This window comes from Oenanthe melanoleuca, chromosome 1A (assembly GCF_029582105.1).
Source record: "Oenanthe melanoleuca isolate GR-GAL-2019-014 chromosome 1A, OMel1.0, whole genome shotgun sequence".
In the NCBI taxonomy this organism is placed as follows: domain Eukaryota; kingdom Metazoa; phylum Chordata; class Aves; order Passeriformes; family Muscicapidae; genus Oenanthe; species Oenanthe melanoleuca.
Genome location: NC_079334.1, coordinates 7207619 through 7228954, shown reverse-complemented (window position 1 = coordinate 7228954; position 21336 = coordinate 7207619). Strand labels below are relative to the sequence as shown.

At 40.7% G+C, this 21336-nt stretch overlaps 1 protein-coding gene across 9 annotated transcripts in view; it reads left to right on the top strand.

Annotated features, from left to right (window-relative positions):
* ABCC9 (ATP binding cassette subfamily C member 9) overlaps positions 1-13602 on the top strand; it is a 69409-nt gene extending 55807 nt beyond the window's left edge. For 6 of the 9 annotated variants that reach the window (XM_056516406.1, XM_056516408.1, XM_056516405.1 and 3 more), the window contains 9 exons: positions 1859-1960; positions 4760-4880; positions 5826-5956; positions 6532-6610; positions 8944-9052; positions 9928-10031; positions 10770-10903; positions 11173-11235; positions 13297-13602. In XM_056516406.1, coding sequence (XP_056372381.1) covers positions 1859-1960; positions 4760-4880; positions 5826-5956; positions 6532-6610; positions 8944-9052; positions 9928-10031; positions 10770-10903; positions 11173-11235; positions 13297-13434 — 981 coding nt within the window. In that variant the 3' untranslated portion in view covers positions 13435-13602. Of the gene's footprint in view, positions 1-1858; positions 1961-4759; positions 4881-5825; positions 5957-6531; positions 6611-8943; positions 9053-9927; positions 10032-10769; positions 10904-11172; positions 11236-12354; positions 12535-13296 lie in introns of all 9 variants that reach the window. The other 3 variants (XM_056516404.1, XM_056516412.1, XM_056516409.1) reach the window with 1 other exon arrangement.
* Positions 13603-21336: the final 7734 nt, after the last annotated feature.

Here is a 21336-nt window from a genome sequence, read left to right as displayed (position 1 = left end):
CTTCTTCCAGGGTTGTTTTAGGCACACTGATCTTCCATGTCTTGAAGTATCTCTCCAGCAGCAGGTTTAATCCCACAGCTGTAAGATAAACCCTTGTAGGGCTATACTGTTTGTGGTTTTATTGTTTGATATCAGGAAAGATAGCAGAACTAGACTCCAGAAAGAAAATGGTAGCAGGGCAATGCAGCCACTGGCAGTGACATAGGCTCCTTAGTTTTGTGGGAGCTCTCTCTGAGGGATTTTCCTGATCTGCGAGGCGAGAAGAAGAAAGCAAAGTAACTGTGATGCCCTTATTCATCTGAAACACAAAGAGCAGAGAATAAACAGAGTGGTGGCCTGATTCTGTTGGACATAAATAGCAACAGGCATGACTAATCCTCACATCAAAGGCTGTATACTCACCTTCTTTTCCTGTTGGAGCAACAGTTATTCTCCATTTTTTATGATGGCAGTGCTTTCCCTTGTACTCGAAGCTTTCAGCTTCTTACACCATCCAAAATCAGCTGAAATTGCTTCCAAGCCTAAGACAGATAAATAACAGAGCAACAGCTAATCCTGGAATAAGCCTGTTAATGTCTCACAGTCTTAGACTTGCTTACATGCAGAATAAATTTGCTCCAAGAATACCTCTTCCCTGATCAGAGCATTAGAAATAATGTGGTCTTGCCAAGGAATAGTTCATCTAGCTCTGCCTAATGGCACAGTGGTACTAAGATCATAAAAAAATTTGTGAGACTTAAGAGCAGCTGTTAAGTCTTGTCTTAACTGATGATGGAAACTCAAGACCATTATACTCCACAGAATACCAGTATGATTTGGGTTGAGAGGGCCCTTCAAGCTCATCCAGTTCCACCCCCTACCATGGGCAGGGACACCTTCCATTATTCCAGGCTGCTCAGAGCCCCATCCAACCTGGCCTTCCAGGGATGGGGCAGCCACAGCTTCTCTGGGCAACCTGTGCCAGGGCCTCACCACCCTCAGAGGGAAGAATTTCTTCCTCATATCAATCTAACTTCCCCCTCTGTCAGTTTGAGTCTATTCCCCCCTAAAATTTGAGCCTGTATTCTGCTCATCAACACATTTTTTAGACAGATTAACTAGGCAGCCCTCATTTCAAATCTCAGAAGGAAGGATTTCTGACAAGGTATTATCAGACAGGAGGAGCAAAATGAATGGAAAATGTGATCCAAAGTAAATGTAATGCAGGCAGCAGTGGGACAGTGGGAATACCAACTATATCCTATTAATCAACACCTTGACTCCATGTGGCAAATACTTTAAGCCTGAGGTAAACATCAAGAAAATGGATTCCAGCTCCTGCAAAGCTTCTGCCAATAAATCATGTACATGACCTGTATAAATTCTACCAAAAAACTTTCCTGGACTTTGTGAAGTCTGTGATACTTTCTTTTTTGAGAAGGCAAACCCATATTTGAGAAGACCTGAAGGAGAATGGAGACAGTGGAATTGATTTGTTTTAGCAGTGGGAATTAGAGGTGTCACTGTTATATCCTTCTCATGGTTTTTTTTGTTGTTTTTTTTTTTTTTTTTTTTTTTTTTTTAATATTCTTATTAGATTCTTTGATTCCTGCTCTTTTTGGGGTGGCCACCACGGAATGCCCTAGCCCAAATGAATTTGCAGGAATTACTGGTCTGTTTCAATAGTGTTCAGCAAGCTGCTTTGAGTACTTCAGGTTGGGCATCCCAACCATGACGTCTTCCAGGGGAAAAAAAACAAACCAAAATTAAGGGCTAGGTGTCATATAAATAATCCTTGGTAAAGCAGAACTGCTCCACAGGTAAAGAAATTTTCTTGTTGCTGCATTTTTTTTTCCTTTTTTGTCCTTTCTCATTCCAGGATTACCTGGGTGCTTGTATTGTGCTGACTGCTGCTATCACTTCCATCACTGAAGGGCCACACTCGGGGTTCGTGGGGCTGGGTCTCCTGTACGCTCTGACGGTACGTGCCAAGGCCAAGTGTAAAAACTTCCAGACCAACACATTGATTTTGTAATATTTTTATGTGTGCATGGTCATCTCCCAGCTTTCTTAATCTTGAAAAAAAAAATCATGCAAATAATGGACTCGAGCCAAAGTTGAGAGAGTTCAGGGCAACTTGGACTTGCTTCAGGTTTTATGAGCCAATTAAAAAAACACAACCATTCCCAGGCCCTGCGTGCTCCCAAGCAGAGCAGGAAAATTAAAAATGCGTAAGAGGACCTGCTGTGCACTCTGTTTTGTACAACACAGTGCTGGTTCCACCTCTACATGGTAAAACCTGCCAGAAAATACAGATTGTTATTATCTGGGTAATCTTTAACCAAAGACCAAATAAAATAATTGACAAAGAAACAGAATTATCTGTTTTGCCCTTGGAGGGAAATTACTGAGATGCCCAAGATTGTTCATACAATTATGAATGGATTCAGGGATTGGGACTCTAGTGGGCGTGGTTCATCATGCCAGGTAGCAGTAGGAATGCAGAGGAGATGGACTTTGGGATGATAAGGTTGTGGTGATCCAGTAGCTGGTTCATTTTGCCACTGTCATTAGCAGTGAGGACAAGGAACACTATTTTAGTGTTCCTGGCTGCACAAGAGGCTGAATGTTCATTATGAGCACAGAGCAAATGACAATCACTACAGAGAGTAGAAGTATTCATGAATTAACCAGGAGAGAGGGGACAAAATATTACTGGATGAACCATGAGAGTGGGGACAAAGGCAGGATGATGGTAGTGGCTGGAAGAACTTCTGAAACCGTGGCTGGCTTGGCAAAAATCTGTCTGCTTTGAAGCACTAGTATGAGGAAGAGATAAAGATGGGGGTCTAACCCTGAGATCTGGCTGTGCACATGAATGGCTTTGCTGGTAAGCCCATGGCTACAACAGAAAGTCCTCAGCAGCTGCTTTGGGGTGACCTTAGATCCCCCTCTGTGCTGCTGTTGCAACAGTGTGAGAATCTGTCAACAACTAAGAATCAGTCCCAGGGCTTCAGCTTCACTCTGAAAACATTCCTGGTAATGCTGCTTCATTAGCAGGGACCTGGAAGTGCCAGGATATCTGCATCATCCTGAGGCTTCTTTGTTTTTAGCCTTATTTGCAAACAGTTCATTCATGTGAAATAGGCATGTGCTGAAGTCTGGCACAACAGGTGAAGAAGAGCTGTAGGAACCAAGTGATCACCTGTCTCTCTCCTGCCCCACAATTACCCTGATGAACTTTTGAAGGCAGCTGGATCATTACCTGTGTATGCTGACATAGCTGTTTTGGTTTGTTTTAAAATTACTCTTTGAAGCTAGGAGAGGGCTGATATTTGGATCTGGATGAAAGCAAACTGGTTGTACTAAGGTTGTGTTTATAGTGGATATCCTGAGCTTATTCTCTCCTCTTCTATAAATGCTGCCATCTCCTTTGCACAACTGTGATGAAGCCTGAAGTAGTGGGCAGAGCTTTCTGGGTACCAGGCTGTGTTAACAAATCTGCCAGATCTAGGATAGCAGCCTGCCACTGCAAGCAGCAGTTCCACAGTGTTTTGCTTATCCACAAACTTTCCCATTTCTTTGACTTCTTAACTCAAAAGCTGGACATCAAGTAAGCAGGTTTCTGAACAAAGAGGAGAGAATGCCCCATCAGGAACTCTATCTTAAGGATAAAGCAAGTAGCCAAGTCCTCTAAATTTACAACAAACTTTTGCTGAATGTCAGTGAAAATTATTTTCTGTTTGCTTATTGCATCAAGTTAGTGGTAAAGAAGTGAGGCTGGGTGATTTATTCTTAATCAAGTCCTTATTTGGGACTCACAGAAAAAATGGCAAAGCCTTTCTCTGAATATATTTGTGCATAGGGTGTTTTTATTTTAAAGTTTCTAAAACTTCATTCAGGTACATAAAATATCTCAAGTTTAAAAAGTTCTTAGCAATCAACTCTTCCTAGTAAGATCAGTTCTTCGTTTTTACAGAAGCACCTAAATACAGACTTAGGAAACAGATTTACAATTTTCAACCTTAAATATTAAGTCCTGCCTAGAAAAGATTTTGTCTAAGCTACAGAGTATTGTTAGGGAGCTTATAATCAACAATCATCTATTAAAAGTAATACCCTTACTATTGATTCAACTGTTGATCAAATCCTTTTCATTACAAATGAGAAAAAAAAACAGGAAGGAGACATTGCTGAACTGATAACACATTTTTTGCCTCATTTATTTCTATACTAAAAACTTCTCATATTTTCCACAGAGAGAAACGGAGTGTCTAAATATGCAGAAATTAAATTATCATAAAATCCTTTCAATATATTTGCAAATAGTGAACTTTCTTAATCTTTAGTTGCAGTCTTTGAAAGATTAGAATATACATAATAGAAAACATTACCAAGCAGCACTTTCAATTTTGATTATTTTCTGTGTTGTGTGCTGAAAGAAGATATCTGTCAGCAATGGTTATTAGATGCTGAAAACAAGAGATTCTCTCAATCAGTCAGAGTTTAGGTACAACTTTTTCACACTTTTTCAAAAAACAAGGATGAGAATACCAAGCACCAAATTGCTGTCTTAGGGCTAACTATGTTGGAGTATGACTGTATCCCTATGGATTTGATGCTGTTGCACTGAGTCTTGAACTATTGTAATGTTAAAAAGAGGCTCACTGGGCTGAGTCAGGTCAAGGATTTCCACAAATGTATTCAACATTTATTTCCAAATGGGTAGATGAACAGAAAGAAGGCTGAACTCTGTCCTTGTTTTAATTTTGTGATGCAGATAACCAACTACCTGAACTGGGTAGTGAGGAATCTGGCTGATCTTGAAGTGCAGATGGGTGCAGTGAAAAAAGTACACAGCTTCCTGAACATGGAGTCAGAGAACTACGAAGGCTGCCTGGGTATTGCTCTTAATCTTTTTGGAGTTTGACATGGTAATGTGAAAGAATGGTGGACTTGGTCATGCAAAATGTACACACCTCTCTGGCCAAAATCTGTTCTCACTGAGGTGTAGAAACTGCCACTGGTGTGAATGACAAGGATAACTAAAAGAAGCTGTGAAAATATGTTGCTCATGTTAGTCAACATGAAAAAAACCCTATCAAATGCCAGGGAGACAGAGCAGGACCCTGTAGTACAATAAAAAATACCACAGTTATAGACAAGAAGAGCAAAACTTCCATGTAAGTTATTTAGAAAACAAAAATAAGGATAAAAATTAGAAATGTCACATGCTTCAAAATCTCTGATCTTTCTAGCAGATGTGGACTAAAGATAGGCCCATGTTGGCAAGCAGACCTCAGCAATTCTTCTCTGATCTGCACATTGGAATTTGTGCTCCACACACTTCAAATTGGCTTTGATTGCCACTTTAGAAGTGGTTGAAGTGCAAGAAAAGTCTCATAGGTCAAGAAGCTTCCCTGGAAAGCCAAGCTCCTCAGTCCAGAGACAAAACCTGCTGTGTATTTGCTAATCAGGATGAAACTCGAGCTGTGATAATGTCAACAGCTCACACTGTGTGGCAGTAACAACTTCCTTCCTCAAGCTGCCCTTCCTGTGGCGGCCACTGACCCCAGGCTGTGCTAACACTGCCCTGACACCATGTTCTCTGCTCCTTTGGCTTCCCCTGCTGCAGTGCCAAGAGAGGCTTTAGTGTCTCCCTACATGTGCAGATCTGGAAGTGCCTGCCAGGCAGCTCAGCCTCCTCTTGGCAGGGAACTGGAGCTCCATTTCTCCAGTGGCTTAAAGGAAGGTGCCCAGGCAGGAGAGAGGGGGAAAGGGGACTCTTGTAAAGGGTGACCCTCTGGCAGCATTCATTTCAGTTTGTTTATCTGTAACTATTTCAGATCCCTCTCAAGTCCCCAAAGACTGGCCCCAGGAGGGGGAAATCAAGATTGAAAATTTGTGTGTTCGCTATGAAAACAACCTGAAGCCTGTTCTGAAGCATGTGAAGGCCTATATCAAACCAGGACAAAAGGTACCATGTCAAGCAATTGCCCATCATCCTCATTCTGGTGCAGATCCTTGGTTACTGTGTTTTCCTTTTTAAAGTGGCAGAAGAACAGGATGAACAACTTGCAGTGGCAGATATATACATTTGCCTCTCTCTGAGGTCCCTGGGCATAGATCAAGAACTTACAGATAAAAGCTTATTCTTGGCTGGGATCAATTTTTCTTCTGAATGTCTCATGTCTTACTAAGTTCATCTTCCTTGCATAAGAGTGAGCCTAGATGGCAGACAAATTAGAGGGACACCAGACTGAACTGTGCAAAAACACAAGAGTATCTCACATTTCAGCATAGAGTGTCATTGGCATCCAGGCCAAAATGCTGAAATGCTCCCGGGATAAGTCCTCGTGATGAGGGGCAGAAAAGGGGAGTGTACTCGCTGTGCTGTTTTGTGTTTTCCCTGGTGTTCCACCTGCCATTGGGAAGGAGCTTTCTACTCACCAGTAGCACAATCCAGTGCAGCTTTCCCAAAAGAAATGCAGGTGTAATCAAGGAGTAAATGAGTAAAAGTACTCTGTAAGTGACATCCTCCATTTTTTGCAGGTTGGGATCTGTGGTCGCACTGGCAGTGGCAAGTCCTCTCTGTCCTTGGCTTTCTTCAGAATGGTGGATATTTTTGATGGTCAGTTTTCCCTGGAATATGTTGTCACTCCTCACCTGTTCCCCCCTTATTTCCTCAGAAGACGTGAGGAGCCTTTTTGATAGTTTATAACCTGGTTCTCTGGCTCAGAAGATATTTGATTAGAAGTGTTATACCTGATCCTTCAAAGTACAAAGTGCCCTATTGTGAATAGCACATGGTTTTTCCAGGAAATGTTGTGCACAGATGATATTTCTAATGTTTTGTTTTTTTAAATTTGCATATGGTCTGACAAAACAATATGCAATTTTTGAGAGACAAAAAATATTTAACTCTCTGGAGTGTCTAAATGTTTCCTTAAAGAATAACTGCATTAACTTATTATAGCTGTCAAAATATTAGCAGAGTAGAAACTAGAAATCAACAAGTCCATTTGCTTGTTTTTTTTTATTTTATTGTGCTTTCCCACAACTGCAGCAGAATCTGACTTAAGGGTTGGGAAAATATGTTTTCACCCCTGCAGCATTTAGCTGTCCCAGCTAATTGGCATGAACTGCTTTTCAGCATTTATAATACAGAAACATGTATGCTGTTGAGGGAATATAGAAAACCACTAGAAAGTCATATTTTTTTTCAAAGATTTCTATGTTTCTAATTTAGCCATTGTGCATGGAATGTTTGCCAGGGAAAGCCCAGTAGGATGTGGGAGGATAAGTGAATCTGATGCAGCTAATATTTGCTTTTGTTGTGGTTCTGTGCCTATATGTATCTATGGCCACAGGCTTCTGATTAATGACCATGATTCCTAGATATAAAAATATTGCAAGGAAATAATAACCATGCTTATGACCAGCTTAAAGTTTCCTTCTACTTAAGTCCTCTTTCTGTATATTTTCTTTGTCTGCTTCTCCTGTACCCCTGATTTTTCCCAATGGGAATGTCTAAGCCTCCTCTAATCAAGCTCTGTTTATTCTTTGTGCACATCCCTCTCCCAGCTGTACCCATATTTGGCCTCCATGCTGATCCACCTCTGGGTAGGATCCTGACTCTAATAAAAGTTACATAATAAGATTTCCAACAACTTTATTAGAACCAAAATTTCATTCATGTTTTTTGTTATCACCTTAAATTTTTATCAGTCACATTTTATTTCCCTACTTTTGCTTTGTTCTTTGGCATTTCCTTTCTCTTGCCCTCTGTGCAAGCAACCTCTCATTTCTCTTGTGTCTTGGTTGATCACTCCTCAGTCCTTTCCCAGTTACTCATTCCTCTCAAACTCACTTTTTTCTTTAGGTCCTCTCATGTCCTCTTTTCTTTTCCTTGAACACCCTGCTTCTATGAAATAAGCATTTCCTTATTCCTCAGGCATGCCATATTAATTTTTCCCTACTTATTCTACCTAATTTTCTGCTAACCCACTCTAATGTCCTTGTTTGTGAAGAAAAGGAATTGTTTAAGTTTATGCAACTACCAATGTCTCAAGCAGAAGTCCCATAACCTGATTTGGAATTTCTTGAAGTGTGAAAATAATTGAACTTTGCACCTTACAGATAAAATCTTGATTCTTCTGGCCATACAATAAAAGCATAAAGCTACAATAATAGAAGTAGTCCAGCTAGGGGGCTGATGAAATCTTCCACTGGAACAGGGTCACAGAGAACATCTACAAAATGCAGCATCATGACAATGGGAATGACAGAAGGGACACAAAGCTCTGAATATCCGCGTGCCTGCTGGTTCATGGTTAAGTTCTCACTGTTGGGAGAGAGAACTGATGAAATTAATGCTAGGTACATCTCAGGGAAATGCAGCTGCCTAATGAAGCAATCCACCTGAAAACTGCAGAAATACCTGAGGGAAATAGCCCTTACCAGATCCTCATTTGGTTTGCCCTGGCCCATCCCTTTCCCATAAACTCCAACTGCCCCATAATATGCATGCATCTATTATGAAAAAGAAATTGTGCCCCTTCTCAGAGGAAATACCTTCAGCAACTGTTGAATTCAAGGAGAACAAAGAAAGGCACAGCAACATAAGTTGCTCTTGTTCTTGCTCTGTTTGGCTGTAATAGACCCATAATAAATTATCCTTCTGGTGCTATGATTAATCACATAGAAGGGAAGACATGTAATTTCCCTTAAGGGAGGGTGGGGGGAAGAAAAAGGAAAAGAGCAAGGTGGCAGTGTCACTGATAAGCTGGCTCTTGTGACATCCCTGGCTTTTGTTATTAGACACATTCACTTTCCCCATGTGTTTGACAGTGCCCCATCATCCAGAGATCAGCCCAGAGGGGCTGTTCCACCTTCCCACCTGCTACTTGTGGATCATGTGCTTTGTGCAATTCCCTCACGTGCTCTGTGTGTTGTTTGGCACAGGGAGGATAGTGATTGATGGGATAGACATCAGCAAATTGCCTCTGCACACGCTCCGCTCCCGGCTCTCCATCATTCTCCAGGACCCAATCCTGTTCAGTGGCTCCATCCGGTAGGTGGTTGCCAGCATTGCACAGCCTGCCTGTCACAGGAGCTGTGGGGCAGGACAGCATGGAAAAGGCAAGGTGTTAGATCCCAGAAACCTGGGATTTTTCAGCTTTCTGTGCTTTCTACCACTAACCCCCTGAAAAACACTGCTTTTGACCTAAGGCCTTAGAGAAAGCTTCCAAATTTAAATGATGAAGTTAAAATCACATGTGTGTAGTTAAATAGAAGTATGTGCTTTCACATAGTGAAGAGTTTTAAATTTAAGGGTTTTAAATTTAAGGTTTTTTTACTATAGTAATAGGTATGGAACAAGATGGAGGATTTTAAATAGTGTCTGTTCTGGTGCTCATCTTCCTTCTTTGCAATTTCTAGTAATAGTTTCTGGTTGAACAGTTAGTGCCACACTGAAGGTTACAGAAATTTAATTATTAAATTAAAAGTATAAATAATATAGGTGTTATTTCTCTATTGAGCTGTTTAGCTTTAAGAGGCCTTGTAGCTAGCTAGATTCATCTCCATTTTGCTCACTTCTAGCTAGGGGCTAGAAGTGTTGCTACACTTTCTGTACTTTTGATAAGATTTAATAAACAATCAAGCCCAAACACAAAAAAATCAGTTTCCTTAGTGTATTTTTTAATCCTAGCTCTGAGTAAAGACAAAAAAAAAACAAAAACAAAAAAACCAAAACCAAAAAACCCAGAACAAACCACTAATTAAGTAGTACAAAAAACTCCTCCACCATTACAGCAAGGAATCTTCCTAGCTCAGTCCAATCCATCTGCACAGCCTGCTGAGTGACACACAATGCCAAGGTGTTAATTTGCAGAGAACCTCAAAGTCATTGCACTAACAAGACTCCTGTTATGGTTTTCTTTGCAGCTTTAATTTGGATCCCGAGTGCAAGTGCACTGATGACAGACTCTGGGAAGCTCTGGAGATTGCTCAGTTGAAGAACATGGTCAAGTCATTGCCAGGAGGCCTTGGTATGTCTGAACCAATCTCTGGGATCATGGGCCAATAATGGAATCATGTATGCACACAGATAAACAGATCCATCCCATCTGACACTCTGGATCATCATGTAGGAGTGGCAGGCACATAATGAAGAGTCTCTCTTCATACTAGGGAGAATATTCTTATTAAAAAGCTGAAGAAGAGTCTGGTTTCCTATGCACTGTGGAAAAATCCTGCAAAACCTCAGTGTCATGGTGTGATTCTTGGGGCAGTCCTGTGCAGGGCCAGGAGCTGGATTTTGGTAATCGTTGTGGGCTCCTTCCAACTCAGGATATTCCATGATTCTATGATCATAGTGAGATAATTAGTAAGAAGAAAAAAGAGCAATTTTACCTTTTTAGAAGCTGGCTCTGCCAGCAGAGATGCAAACACTGCCACAGCATTTTCTTACCATTTCAGATCCATTTAATGAAGGAAACTCACATATTTATTTCTATATCAAGTATATTTCATATTACTAAGATATTATCCTGCAGCCTACTAGATTTCCTAATAATTTGTGCCAACTGTTTGTTTAGTGATATATTTCTCCTTTCCCAAGAGGCTGTGCTCATTTTTCTTGGTACCCCTCCATCCCACTGGTCAGTCAAGGTTATGGTTATTGGCTTTTATGAGGATTTTGCTTGGCCCTGGAGTAGTGCACAAGCAGAGCTCTTAGGAGCAGCATTTCAGGGATGCAATGTTCACAGGAACTGGTTTTGTTACAGATGCCATGGTCACAGAAGGAGGGGAAAACTTCAGTGTGGGGCAAAGGCAGCTCTTCTGTCTGGCTCGAGCCTTTGTCCGCAAGAGCAGCATCCTCATCATGGATGAAGCCACAGCATCTATTGACATGGCCACAGTGAGTACAGGAATTAGCTAATTAAGGATCTACCAGGAGAAAGGCATCTTCCCTAAGTGTCAGCCACAAAGCTGTGAGATGCCTGTAGCAGAAAAAACTAGCAATGTTTTTGTTTCTCTTGGGATAAAATGAAACGCTTTAGAGAACTCCTGCTTTCACAGGTGGGACATTTTCCTGTTGGGAAAGAGATAGTGTGGAATATGCTTGAAAACATGTGAATTAGAATATAACAGGGTGAAATAACTGGAATGAGCCTTTTTCTCTGACAGGAAAACATCTTGCAGAAGGTTGTGATGACTGCCTTTGCCGACCGCACTGTTGTAACAATAGCGGTAAGTATTAAGCCAGAAAAAGTCTTTTTTCCTCATTCCTTAGGCAGTTAACCTTGTCCTTCACCAGTTAAACACCACTACTAACTAAACTAAAAAAGCATCACAAAATAGAAGTAAACCACGAGTCCAGAATATTCCCATGATGCCAGAACAAGTCAGACACTTACTATCAACCTGAAAATTTGCAGTAAATGCTGTCCTGCATTTGGATCTGAACAAAGACTTTACAGGGAACTTCAGCATCTTCACTGTCTCCAACAAAGTTTGAAGTCATTCTCACTAAAAAATTGAAACCATTGGTTGAACCACTACTGAAAGTTGCATTAAAATCTAGGCTTGAATTTTGCCTCTAAAGGCTATGTATGTGTAGTGCCGACAAACACGGCACAAATGTATGAGATTTCACAATATTCTTGGTGTGATTTCTCAAGTTGGGTTATCTTTCTCTCTTTTGGAATAAAAAAAGCTGGATTTACAAAAAGGGTTTTAAAAACTAGTATCAGTGGGAATTACCCCCCCAAATAATATCATTTTAGCTAGGGCTTTATGATATTCTTTCCCATTTTCCTGCCACTTCTAGTTCCCAAAAGTTCCATATATCCATGTATGTTCATACATACACGTGCACAGACATGTGGTGGATACCATTAAGAATATTTCCACCTGTGACAGCAGCATTAGTCAACAAACAGAGGTTTTCTTCACAAGATAAATACATGTTTCAACAGTTTCATTTGCCTTGTCTGGAATCCAGTCCTGTGGTTAGAGATTACAGTCAGGCCTCCTGGAATCTGCTTTCAAGCCTGTCAGCAAGTAGTTTGTGTCAGGCAAGCCACTTAACCCAGCTCATTTACAATGGGCTCCAAGGTCCTTGGCTGTGTAAATGCTGAAGATTCTAGTGGTGAGATTGTTGTCCTTCAGTTCCATGCTGTATTGTCCTTCTGTCTGGAATCACACTTTTCTTTGGCTTTGCTTTTCCAAAGTCAGTGTCCCAAGTGAAACACACATTAAGCACACATTAATATTTAGCTTTCCTCATGGAGCTGGCTTCATTCCTTCCTCTCCTCATTCACAGCTGATCCTTCCTTCACCCACCTGTTTTTCTGTTCTTTTTTCCAGCATCGCGTGTCTCACATCTTGGACGCCAATATTGTCCTTGTCCTTTCTGAGGGCTTTCTAGTTGAATGTGACACTGCCTCAAACTTACTCCTCAAAGAGGACGGCCTGTTCACCACTTTGGTGAAGACTCACAAGTAGACTCTCTCAGTCCACCTTGTTCACAAGACTTCTGGCTCTTTGGTAGTTATTTTTGCCTCTTTAGATTCCTTTCACTCTGCTTCCTTTCTACTGCACAGCTTCTGAGAGGACAGTGCAAGAAGGTGTTTCTTGTGTGGTTTCTGGGTTTGTTTAATTTCATGACTATTTATGTTGATCATACCTAAATCTTAGACATGCAGCTGACATTGAAACTACCAAGTCAAGGGAATCCAACCCATGAATGGTCTCTGTGAAATATCACACTTTAAAGAGTTCATCCCATCTATACCTGACTGGCTGTATTCATATGGCCTCGAAATTAAACTTAAAACTGATTTCAAACCTGTAGCCTATAGGATTAAACTGTTGCCTGGAGCAAACTTAAATTAGATCTCAGAGGGATTTACAGAAGGCAACAGCCCAGGAGTGTCCTGAGATAGATGGAGAGCAGACTGCTCTCTGCAGAGAACAAGAAGCAGAACAGGATGCTAAGCACTTGGCAGTGCAGGATGTTTCTCATCCCTATTTGCCACGAGGGAAGATGTGTTTCAGTGGGACCCTAGGATTTATTCCAACAGCCATGCTGTCCATAATGGCAAAAAGTGAAGTTGATGCTGAAGTATTTTCAGTCTTGGTGGCAGAGGCTATAAAGTAACTGAAGATCTCTTCAGGTTAAAGTACAAGGATTTATTCCAAATATTGCTGTAACAAGAACAACCTTTCCCTGATGGGGTTTGCCTTGCATGAGGCCCATTGGTGAGAATTATTCAAATGAAAACCTCTGTTTGATTTCCTTCGTGGCAGCACCGGGTTCACACCATCCTCACTGCAGACCTGGTCATCGTCATGAAGCGAGGGAACATCCTGGAGTACGATACTCCTGAGAACCTGCTCTCCCAGGAAGATGGCATCTTCGCTTCCTTTGTCCGGGCTGACATGTGAACAGCCACTCTATGCATTTTAACAGCTTCTTTTTAAAAAGATGCAATGCAAATATTTTCTACTCAGTGTAACAGCACTTTTTGCCTTTTTTGTTTTGTTTTGTTTTTTAGAGCTTCTTTCTTCACACTTCCATCTTCCAAAATAATAAAGCCTATTGCGATACATGTATGCCTTGAAGCAATAAAAATGTCACTTTATTCAAAGCTATTAAACTTCACACACACACACACACACACACACACATGCACACATGGAGGGAGAAGTTTTTACTTCCTGGGAATTTGGCATTTTCCTCAGACTTTTTATTGACTTTATTATTGTTTGAAGAGAGAAAAAGAATGCACTGATCTTATAAACTGCATATGTTATGCTGGAACCAGCAATCAAATCGTGCAGTTGGTCAAGGAAGCAAGAGGTTCCCCAGATGCATTCTATCCCCAGAGGGAAAAATTAGGAAAAACATCCACACCCATAACACTTGGGGCAATCTGCTGCATTCCAAAGGCATAAACTTTGCTGTCCAAGTTGTAGCAGAGGGGCAGTGAATGGGGGAAAGGAATTTCATCAGGAATAAGGACATTCTTCCTGTCCTTCACTTTAATAAGCCCACTTCAGTTGTGACAGAACTATTTTCAGTGCAACGATGGTTTATTCCTAGAATCAGTTCCTAAATCCATATTCATTCTTCCAGCTTGCATTAAAGATTCAAATCATCCCATGATTATGCATGCTTTGATAGGCTTATAGAGGAATTTTGTACAGTATCTCAAGACTTTGTATTAAAATTGATCTGAATTTATAAACTTGATATTAGCCAATCCTTTATTCATGTCTACTAAAATATTCTGCTTGAAATAGCATGTAATTAGCTAACCACTAACTGTTTTATATGTCTTTAGTTCTTCAAGTTCTATTTGGGGACAACATTTATTTTCCTTCACATATTTGTGGCCTACCTCTAAATCAGATCTAGTGCAAGGAGGTGTGATTTTCAAATTATTGCTATATCCTCAAGAATGTAGATGAAGTTAGACACACATTTACATCAGGCAGTTTTGCAAAGGTTACCTGCACCTGACTTTCACACATGGTTAGATCCTGATCCATGGGCAGTAAACACCCAGAAGAAGTTTCACAGACATATTTTCAAAGGTACAGCTTGAGAAATCAGCTTCACTGGTAATATTCAAGGTGATTCTTATTCACCTGCTGCTACAACATTTAGAAAGACCACTAAGTGCACTTAAGTCTATTTTTAGTGTCATTAAAATAACATAAGGCACAGCATTTTCCCCCCTCCCTCCCAAAAATGCAATAATTTCTTGAGAAGTTGTAGAACTTGAAATTGGGATTACATTTAGTCTAAAATTTTACAGTGTAAAAAGGATACAGTGGTTTATCTTTTAAAATTGGCTTTTGAAAGCTTTTATTTTCACTGAATTATTGAAAATAAATCAGTGTAACACAACTAAACAAAAGAGCTCAGTCTTGAGCATTTTATGAGGGGAAATACTTCTGTGATTTCCCTGCCTACTACTGTGAAAACATTTTTGTTCTTTTCTGGATCAATTCCCCATGCTATCCTTTGTCATTCAAATAAAATACATTTTTAAAAATCAGATGCCTGAAGCAGAAGCACATATTGTTATCCAATTTTCACAGCCAAAAAGCCAAAATCATTCTTGATTTAATTTAGTTGTCTTCAGCAAAAAGATAATTGGATTCCCTGCTGTCAGACTGGTATAAAGATGAAATACAGAAAATTTTGTTGATCTGTGTGTCTTTGATGATGATGTAATCCTGATTTATTTTGTGTTGCCAGCCAGTTAAATGAGATCCCTGTTCCTACAGCATTGAAGGGTTGCCACGGGCCTGGGACTGTGTCTTGTAATACTTAAGAGAGGCCAATAATAGGTTTGTTTCAGAGCCATTACAGGTGTGAGAAGCACTATGAAGTTCGTCCTTCCTTTTGCAAAGGAGCTTTGGATGTGAACACTGGCTATGTGTAAATTTAACTGTGGACAGAGGAAAGTCATCTCTGTGATATATTCTAAATATTATTTCTCATTCCATCTACATTATATTCCGGTTAACTGCTTCTGAGAGAGAAACAGCAAAGCAGGAGGAATGGATCTCCTGTTCCTGATCATAAAATCACAGAATGGTTTGGGTTGGGAGAGACCTTAAAGCTCCTCTTGTCCCACCCACTGCCATGGGCAGGGACACCTTCCACTATCCCAGGTTGCTCAGAGCCCCATCCTTGGACACTGCCAGGGCTGGGGCAGCCACAGCGGCTCTGGGCACCCTGTGCCAGGGCCTCACCACCCTCACAGGGAACAATTTCTCCCTGATATCCAATCCAAACCTAAACTCTTTCAATTTGAAGCCATTCCCCCTCCTCCTACCACTGCACTCCCTCACAGAGTCCCTTCCATCTTTCCTGCAGATCCCCTTTAAGTACAGAAACTGGCTGTGCAACTTCTTATAGAGCCACAACCATGTTTCTTAACCTTTGACTTACAACCTGTGCGTGTCTTTCCCACTTCTTGAGCCCAGTCTAAGGGCTGGCATGGATCAAACTGCTCCCTTTCTGTCTGTGGCCTTTCATCAAATTCATCACAGCTTATAACAGCTCATCCCTGCTTCTTCTAAACTAGAAATATCCCATACAACCTTTACTGAGCCCAAACTTAATTGTGCTAGGAAACACTGGAACATCCCTGGAGAATTTTGGGGTAGCTCTGTTAAGCCAGGGGCATAAGCAAGGCAAAATCTGCAGGGAGAGATCTCTGCTTTGTTAGGCCAAGTGATACACACAAGAGGCATCTCAAGTGTTTATAAGTTCCAGTTTCACTACAGGCTTGAAAAAGCTCTGTATTTGCAAGAGTGTGCCTTTTTTTCCCAAATGTATCATTCAGCTGAAAGAATATATTCTCCAATGCTTCTCAAGCACTTGGACAAGCCTCTTTTAGGTTTGTTATAGCAGAACACCTCTGCTATAAATTCATACACCTCCTTGGAACTCAGTGAGTACCAACAGGCATATAGTCCAAAGAAGTTTACATCTCATTATATATAAAACCTCTGCAAAAAGCAATAATATTGAATTGAGTTTTCTTAAAAGAGAAATACAATTTCAAATGTGGTCAAGTAGTAAAAACTCCTTGTGCAATAAATTGTTTCATGTAATTGATTGTGTTCTTTTTGCTTCCCAAAGCAATGGGCTGTTGTGCTTTATTGTGTAAAGATGTCAATACATTCACAAGCAATTTTGTTAATGCATCATGAAAAGCTGAAGGAAACCTCACATGAGAATTTTACACAAATGCTTATAAGAATTTTATAAAAAAAATAAATTGAGATATAATGCAGTTGAGTCAACAGCTACCTTTATAAAAAAACTGTGGACAGGGTCCATGTTTTCAATATCACATTTCCATTATCTAGTGTCAGAAGTTAGAGTTATTCCCCTCAGAAGCACTATAATCCCATGTCCCCAGTGTGATACTGCCAGTCAAAATCAACTCTAAAATATCCAGTGAAACCACAGTGCCACTTGTTAAAATCTCTCTGGAGCAATGATTCTCCCACTAAATCTGATTAAAAGCAAAAATTAACTCAGCATATTTGCATCCTCAAGTAGCATCTTTTAAAAGCCTTCTTTAAGATTGAAATATGTTATGTAAATTCTCTGATATGAATTCCATGGTGGCATGTGAAGAACTCCTTTGTTTCTTTGGAAAATAAATCCTTTCAGAGGCAAAACTAAGAGACTATTAAGAAAAGTCTGAAAACAAAACTGTAAATCAAATTATTTGTTGCCATGCAAACATCCCAATCATTTCCACATTGGCTTTTTACTCCTATGTTTTTTCTTCACTAGAACTGACTTCTGTGCAGAACTGTGGGGAAAAGATTTCGTGTATTCAAATGATGAAAAAGAATTGTCATGAGGCAGAAGTAAGCTGACTTGTACAAATTAGCAACTTGCTGATGCTGTTTTGTTTTGGCAGGACAGCTTAAAGTATTGGCTTGAATGAAGCCAAGAAACTTCCAAGTGTAATCTGTCAAGAGAAGAGAGATTTTTAGAAAATCTATTTACTACAGTTACTATTAATTAATTCACTATTGATAGCATTTGTCTGCTGCTAGATATTAACCATGCAAACAGAACAGATATTCCTGGCAGGGGCTGCCCATTTCTCTAATATAATAAACCACATTCTGAACACTATAAACAAGCAGTTATTTAAAATATATTTTTAATTGGTTTCTATGAGGGGTAATTGCCACTCATGATGCACAAGATGCCTCTTTCCATTTTCATGGAACACTTGGAACACATGGAACATTTTCATCCCATGAGCTGCTATATAATAATGCAGCATCCAGCTCGTGACAGCACACTGCACATTTCAGTGGCCACTGCAGTTCATTCCCATGTATGTATATTAGTCTGCTTTGTACATAAATACATTACATGGTTATACAACCTTTGGATTAAAGGTATAAGTAAGTAATGAACAGTCCCAGCTAGGACTGCCCAGAAGAGTTCCTCATAGCTATTCCCATGACATTTCTTAACTCTCCCTTTAATTTATTTCAGGATTTTCAGGCTATGTCCATAAATATCACTTCAGCATGCAGTAAAATATTTAACCATGTAACTAAGGAACTAATGCAGCTTTGTGTAAATGACATGGTCCAGAACCACCTTCCTTCAGGATCACAGCTACAGACTCCTCAAGGCAGCATATTCTTCCATATTTAATGGCTATATATGTTTTTATTTTACCAGCCACATTAGGAACTTACTTTTTCAGCCATATGACCATTAGACTCCTCCATCAGAGGCAGGAAGGTGGGAGTCTAAGAATCTCTGAGTACTGCAGATTTTCATGGCTGAATCATTCAGATTTGGGGCCACCTACTTATTCAGGTCCCACCAGAGCATCTGAGATTTGAGGGCTTGGAGTTGCCAAGTTGTGGTAAGATCAGAAGGTGAGACATGGCATCTCCCTTCTGCCACTGGCACAATCTTCATTTAACTCTGGAAGAGCCAGTGAGCTAGAGAGGGGAAACACCTAAGGGTCACCACACTCTAGGAACAAAGCTAGAGGCTCACTGTAACCATTTTCAACCTACCCAGAAACTGATTTACAGCCTCCCCATAAATTATGGCATGGGGAACCAAGGAAACAATCCCTAACTGGGGTTGCTCTTCCCAGAGCCTCAGGATAGACTCCAGGAAAAGGCATGTAATGAACAAACTTCACTACGCAACTTACATTGGATGAGGGGCACTAGTTACATGTATTCTGCTGATAAAAACTATTTTTGTCCTGCTGCTCTTGCATGAAGCAGTGGGGGGGAAAGGAGCTGTTTCAGGGTAACAGATGCCCTTAGTTTGCAGTTTCTTCTCTTTCATGTTTGATGGATGTCCTGCCAGCTCATGTAGGGAAGAGTTCACCCACGCTATCCGAATATGGCTTATCAGCTTTGTGTGTCTGTGGAAGCCTCTCTCTAAGTGCATGACATCTCTGGACGCCTGCAAAGTCATCCTATCTCTAAGCTAAGATTAGAATTTCAAACAAAACTTATTACAAAGCAGGATTTTCTGAAAGGGCTGGACACAGCTCTAATGTGGAAATTTCAGATTCATGTCTCAGTGCGTTATTTAATCCTGTTTTTTAGATAGGCATAATTGCAAAGTGATATTTACCATAATATCAGTAATGCTTGTGGGTGGAGGGGAATGAAACAGCAAGGAGACACATGAAGGGCCATAAGAAAACTGGACCTAAAACTGCCATCAATTCTGATCATTTTTTTTCCTGAAAAGGCTGTGTTCACAACACTCAGACACTCTGTTCCTTACCAAATGGGTAAGGAGACATTTTAGGAGATTTTCCCAGCTATTACTTAAATCTCAGACTCAAGTGTGCATGTGGCAACCAAGCAAGTATTTAAAAGGTCAGAGGGGAAGGGTTTTAGTAGCTGTCACTCTCCAGAGCATATTCCTACACTGGAACTTGGGGAAGTGGATGCTGTGCTCAGAATTATGTCTGGAGCTCTTGATCCTCACATCCCTGCGGTCGTGGCCCAAGAGGCTTCCTCCTTCTCCAGTAGAAGTGAGGAGGAAGGCAACTCTTCCAGTATTGAACAGGCAGAGAGGAAAAGATGAGGTTTTATAAGCACTTGTCCTGCAATGTATGATGGTGGGTGAAAGGATCAGTAACTTTTGTTCAGCCCCACTGGGGCTGTGCCAGGACTATTTGTGTGTGTTTGATGGATCCCTTCCTATCTCAGCTACAAGAATTCCAGCCTCTGCATGATGCCCAGTTAAGGGGGAGGAAACCTCCAGCAAGTTAGTGGGGAACACATGAGCCTGAGAGCTCACAGGGGACTCCTGACAGTGCCAGTGCTGGCAGCAGTTTCTGTTCTACTTGAGTAGCTCGAGGAATGTTGCTCTTTGCTCCCCCTGCCCTCAAAGTTGGGTTTGATCCATTTTTCTAAACTAGCTGCTAATCCACACACTGTGTGTCACACAGTTGCACTCACTACCAGCAGAGATGGGATGGGGAGCACAGCAGCATCTTGAGGGGCTGAGTGAGAAGGGGATGAGCCTGAAAACAGCCACACACGTGGGTTATGCTGAGGTGGCAAGTAAATAAAGCAACATTTCTCAGTGTTTCTGTGCCCCTGATTATAAACCTGGGGATTTCAAGAATTTCAGAGGAAAGTGTGCAATTTGGCATGTGGCATGAGCTAATTTGTGTTTGAAGCAGTCACACAATTCAAGGATCTCATGAAGAAGTGAGGGGTGGGAAGTGTTCCATGCAGTTATTTTTTTGAGTTGCACCTAACAGCCGTAGTAGGGAGTACCAACCTTGTTTCTAGCCCTAGAACATAATAAATACTTCACAGGAACTAAATGGGAGAAGGGCAGAGGAAGAGAATAAGGAAAAGAGAAAAAGGGAAAATGAACAGGGTTTTTTTCCATGTGTATAAAACCAGTTATTTCCAATAGTTACATCCAAGTGAGATGCACTTTTGGAGGCTGCATGAAATGAATGAGTCACCCCCTCTGGAGCTGTCTCTGCCACCCCATTTGTAGAAGGATCATTTCCCAAGTTCTCCCAAACCTGGCCCATGAACACACCAACAATGCTGACACTGCAGATACCCACCCAAGTGACTTTATGTGTTTGTACTCAGAGTCTGGTTAGAATCTAAAGGTATTTGGCTTAGACTCTGATTTTTCACCCTCCCATCTGCCTAAAGTTAATTTCACACATAAATATTTAGCTAATTGCCTAATATGACTGGGGCTTTGTGTCTGTCTCCCCTCTGGCTACTGGGTATGTGGTATTAGCAAAGGCCAGTGCTGGAGAAGTTTCCAGGAACCACTTGTCTATTTAAAGTTAAGCACGTGCATGTGTTCAGCAGGGTGGATATCTTCAAGCTGAGGATTACACTGCCTGTCAAATGTGCCTTCTCAGTTTTTCCAAGCCTGAATATGCTTAAACCCTTCCTGACTGCAGAAGGCCTGTCAAGCTTTTCCCTAGTTTACAGAGTGGAGTGAGGCATTTTGTTCTGTAGGAATTTTATACCCCACAGGTGATTCACTTGAGTGATACATAGAAAAGTTTGGAACCTCCCTACCATACACATACACACACACTCACTCTCACACTCTTTGGATGCAAAGGAGTTAATTTGACACAACCTCTGCACTTTGCTTCATAAAAATCTAAATTTAGATATTTTCATAAAGTTGATGTACTGTTTATTCTTCCCGTTACATACCCTAAGACTTCAGGACAAAAAAAAAAAAAAGAAAAAAAAATCAACAAAAAACTGCAATTTCCAAGAATGCAAGTTTCCATTAAACATGAGAGC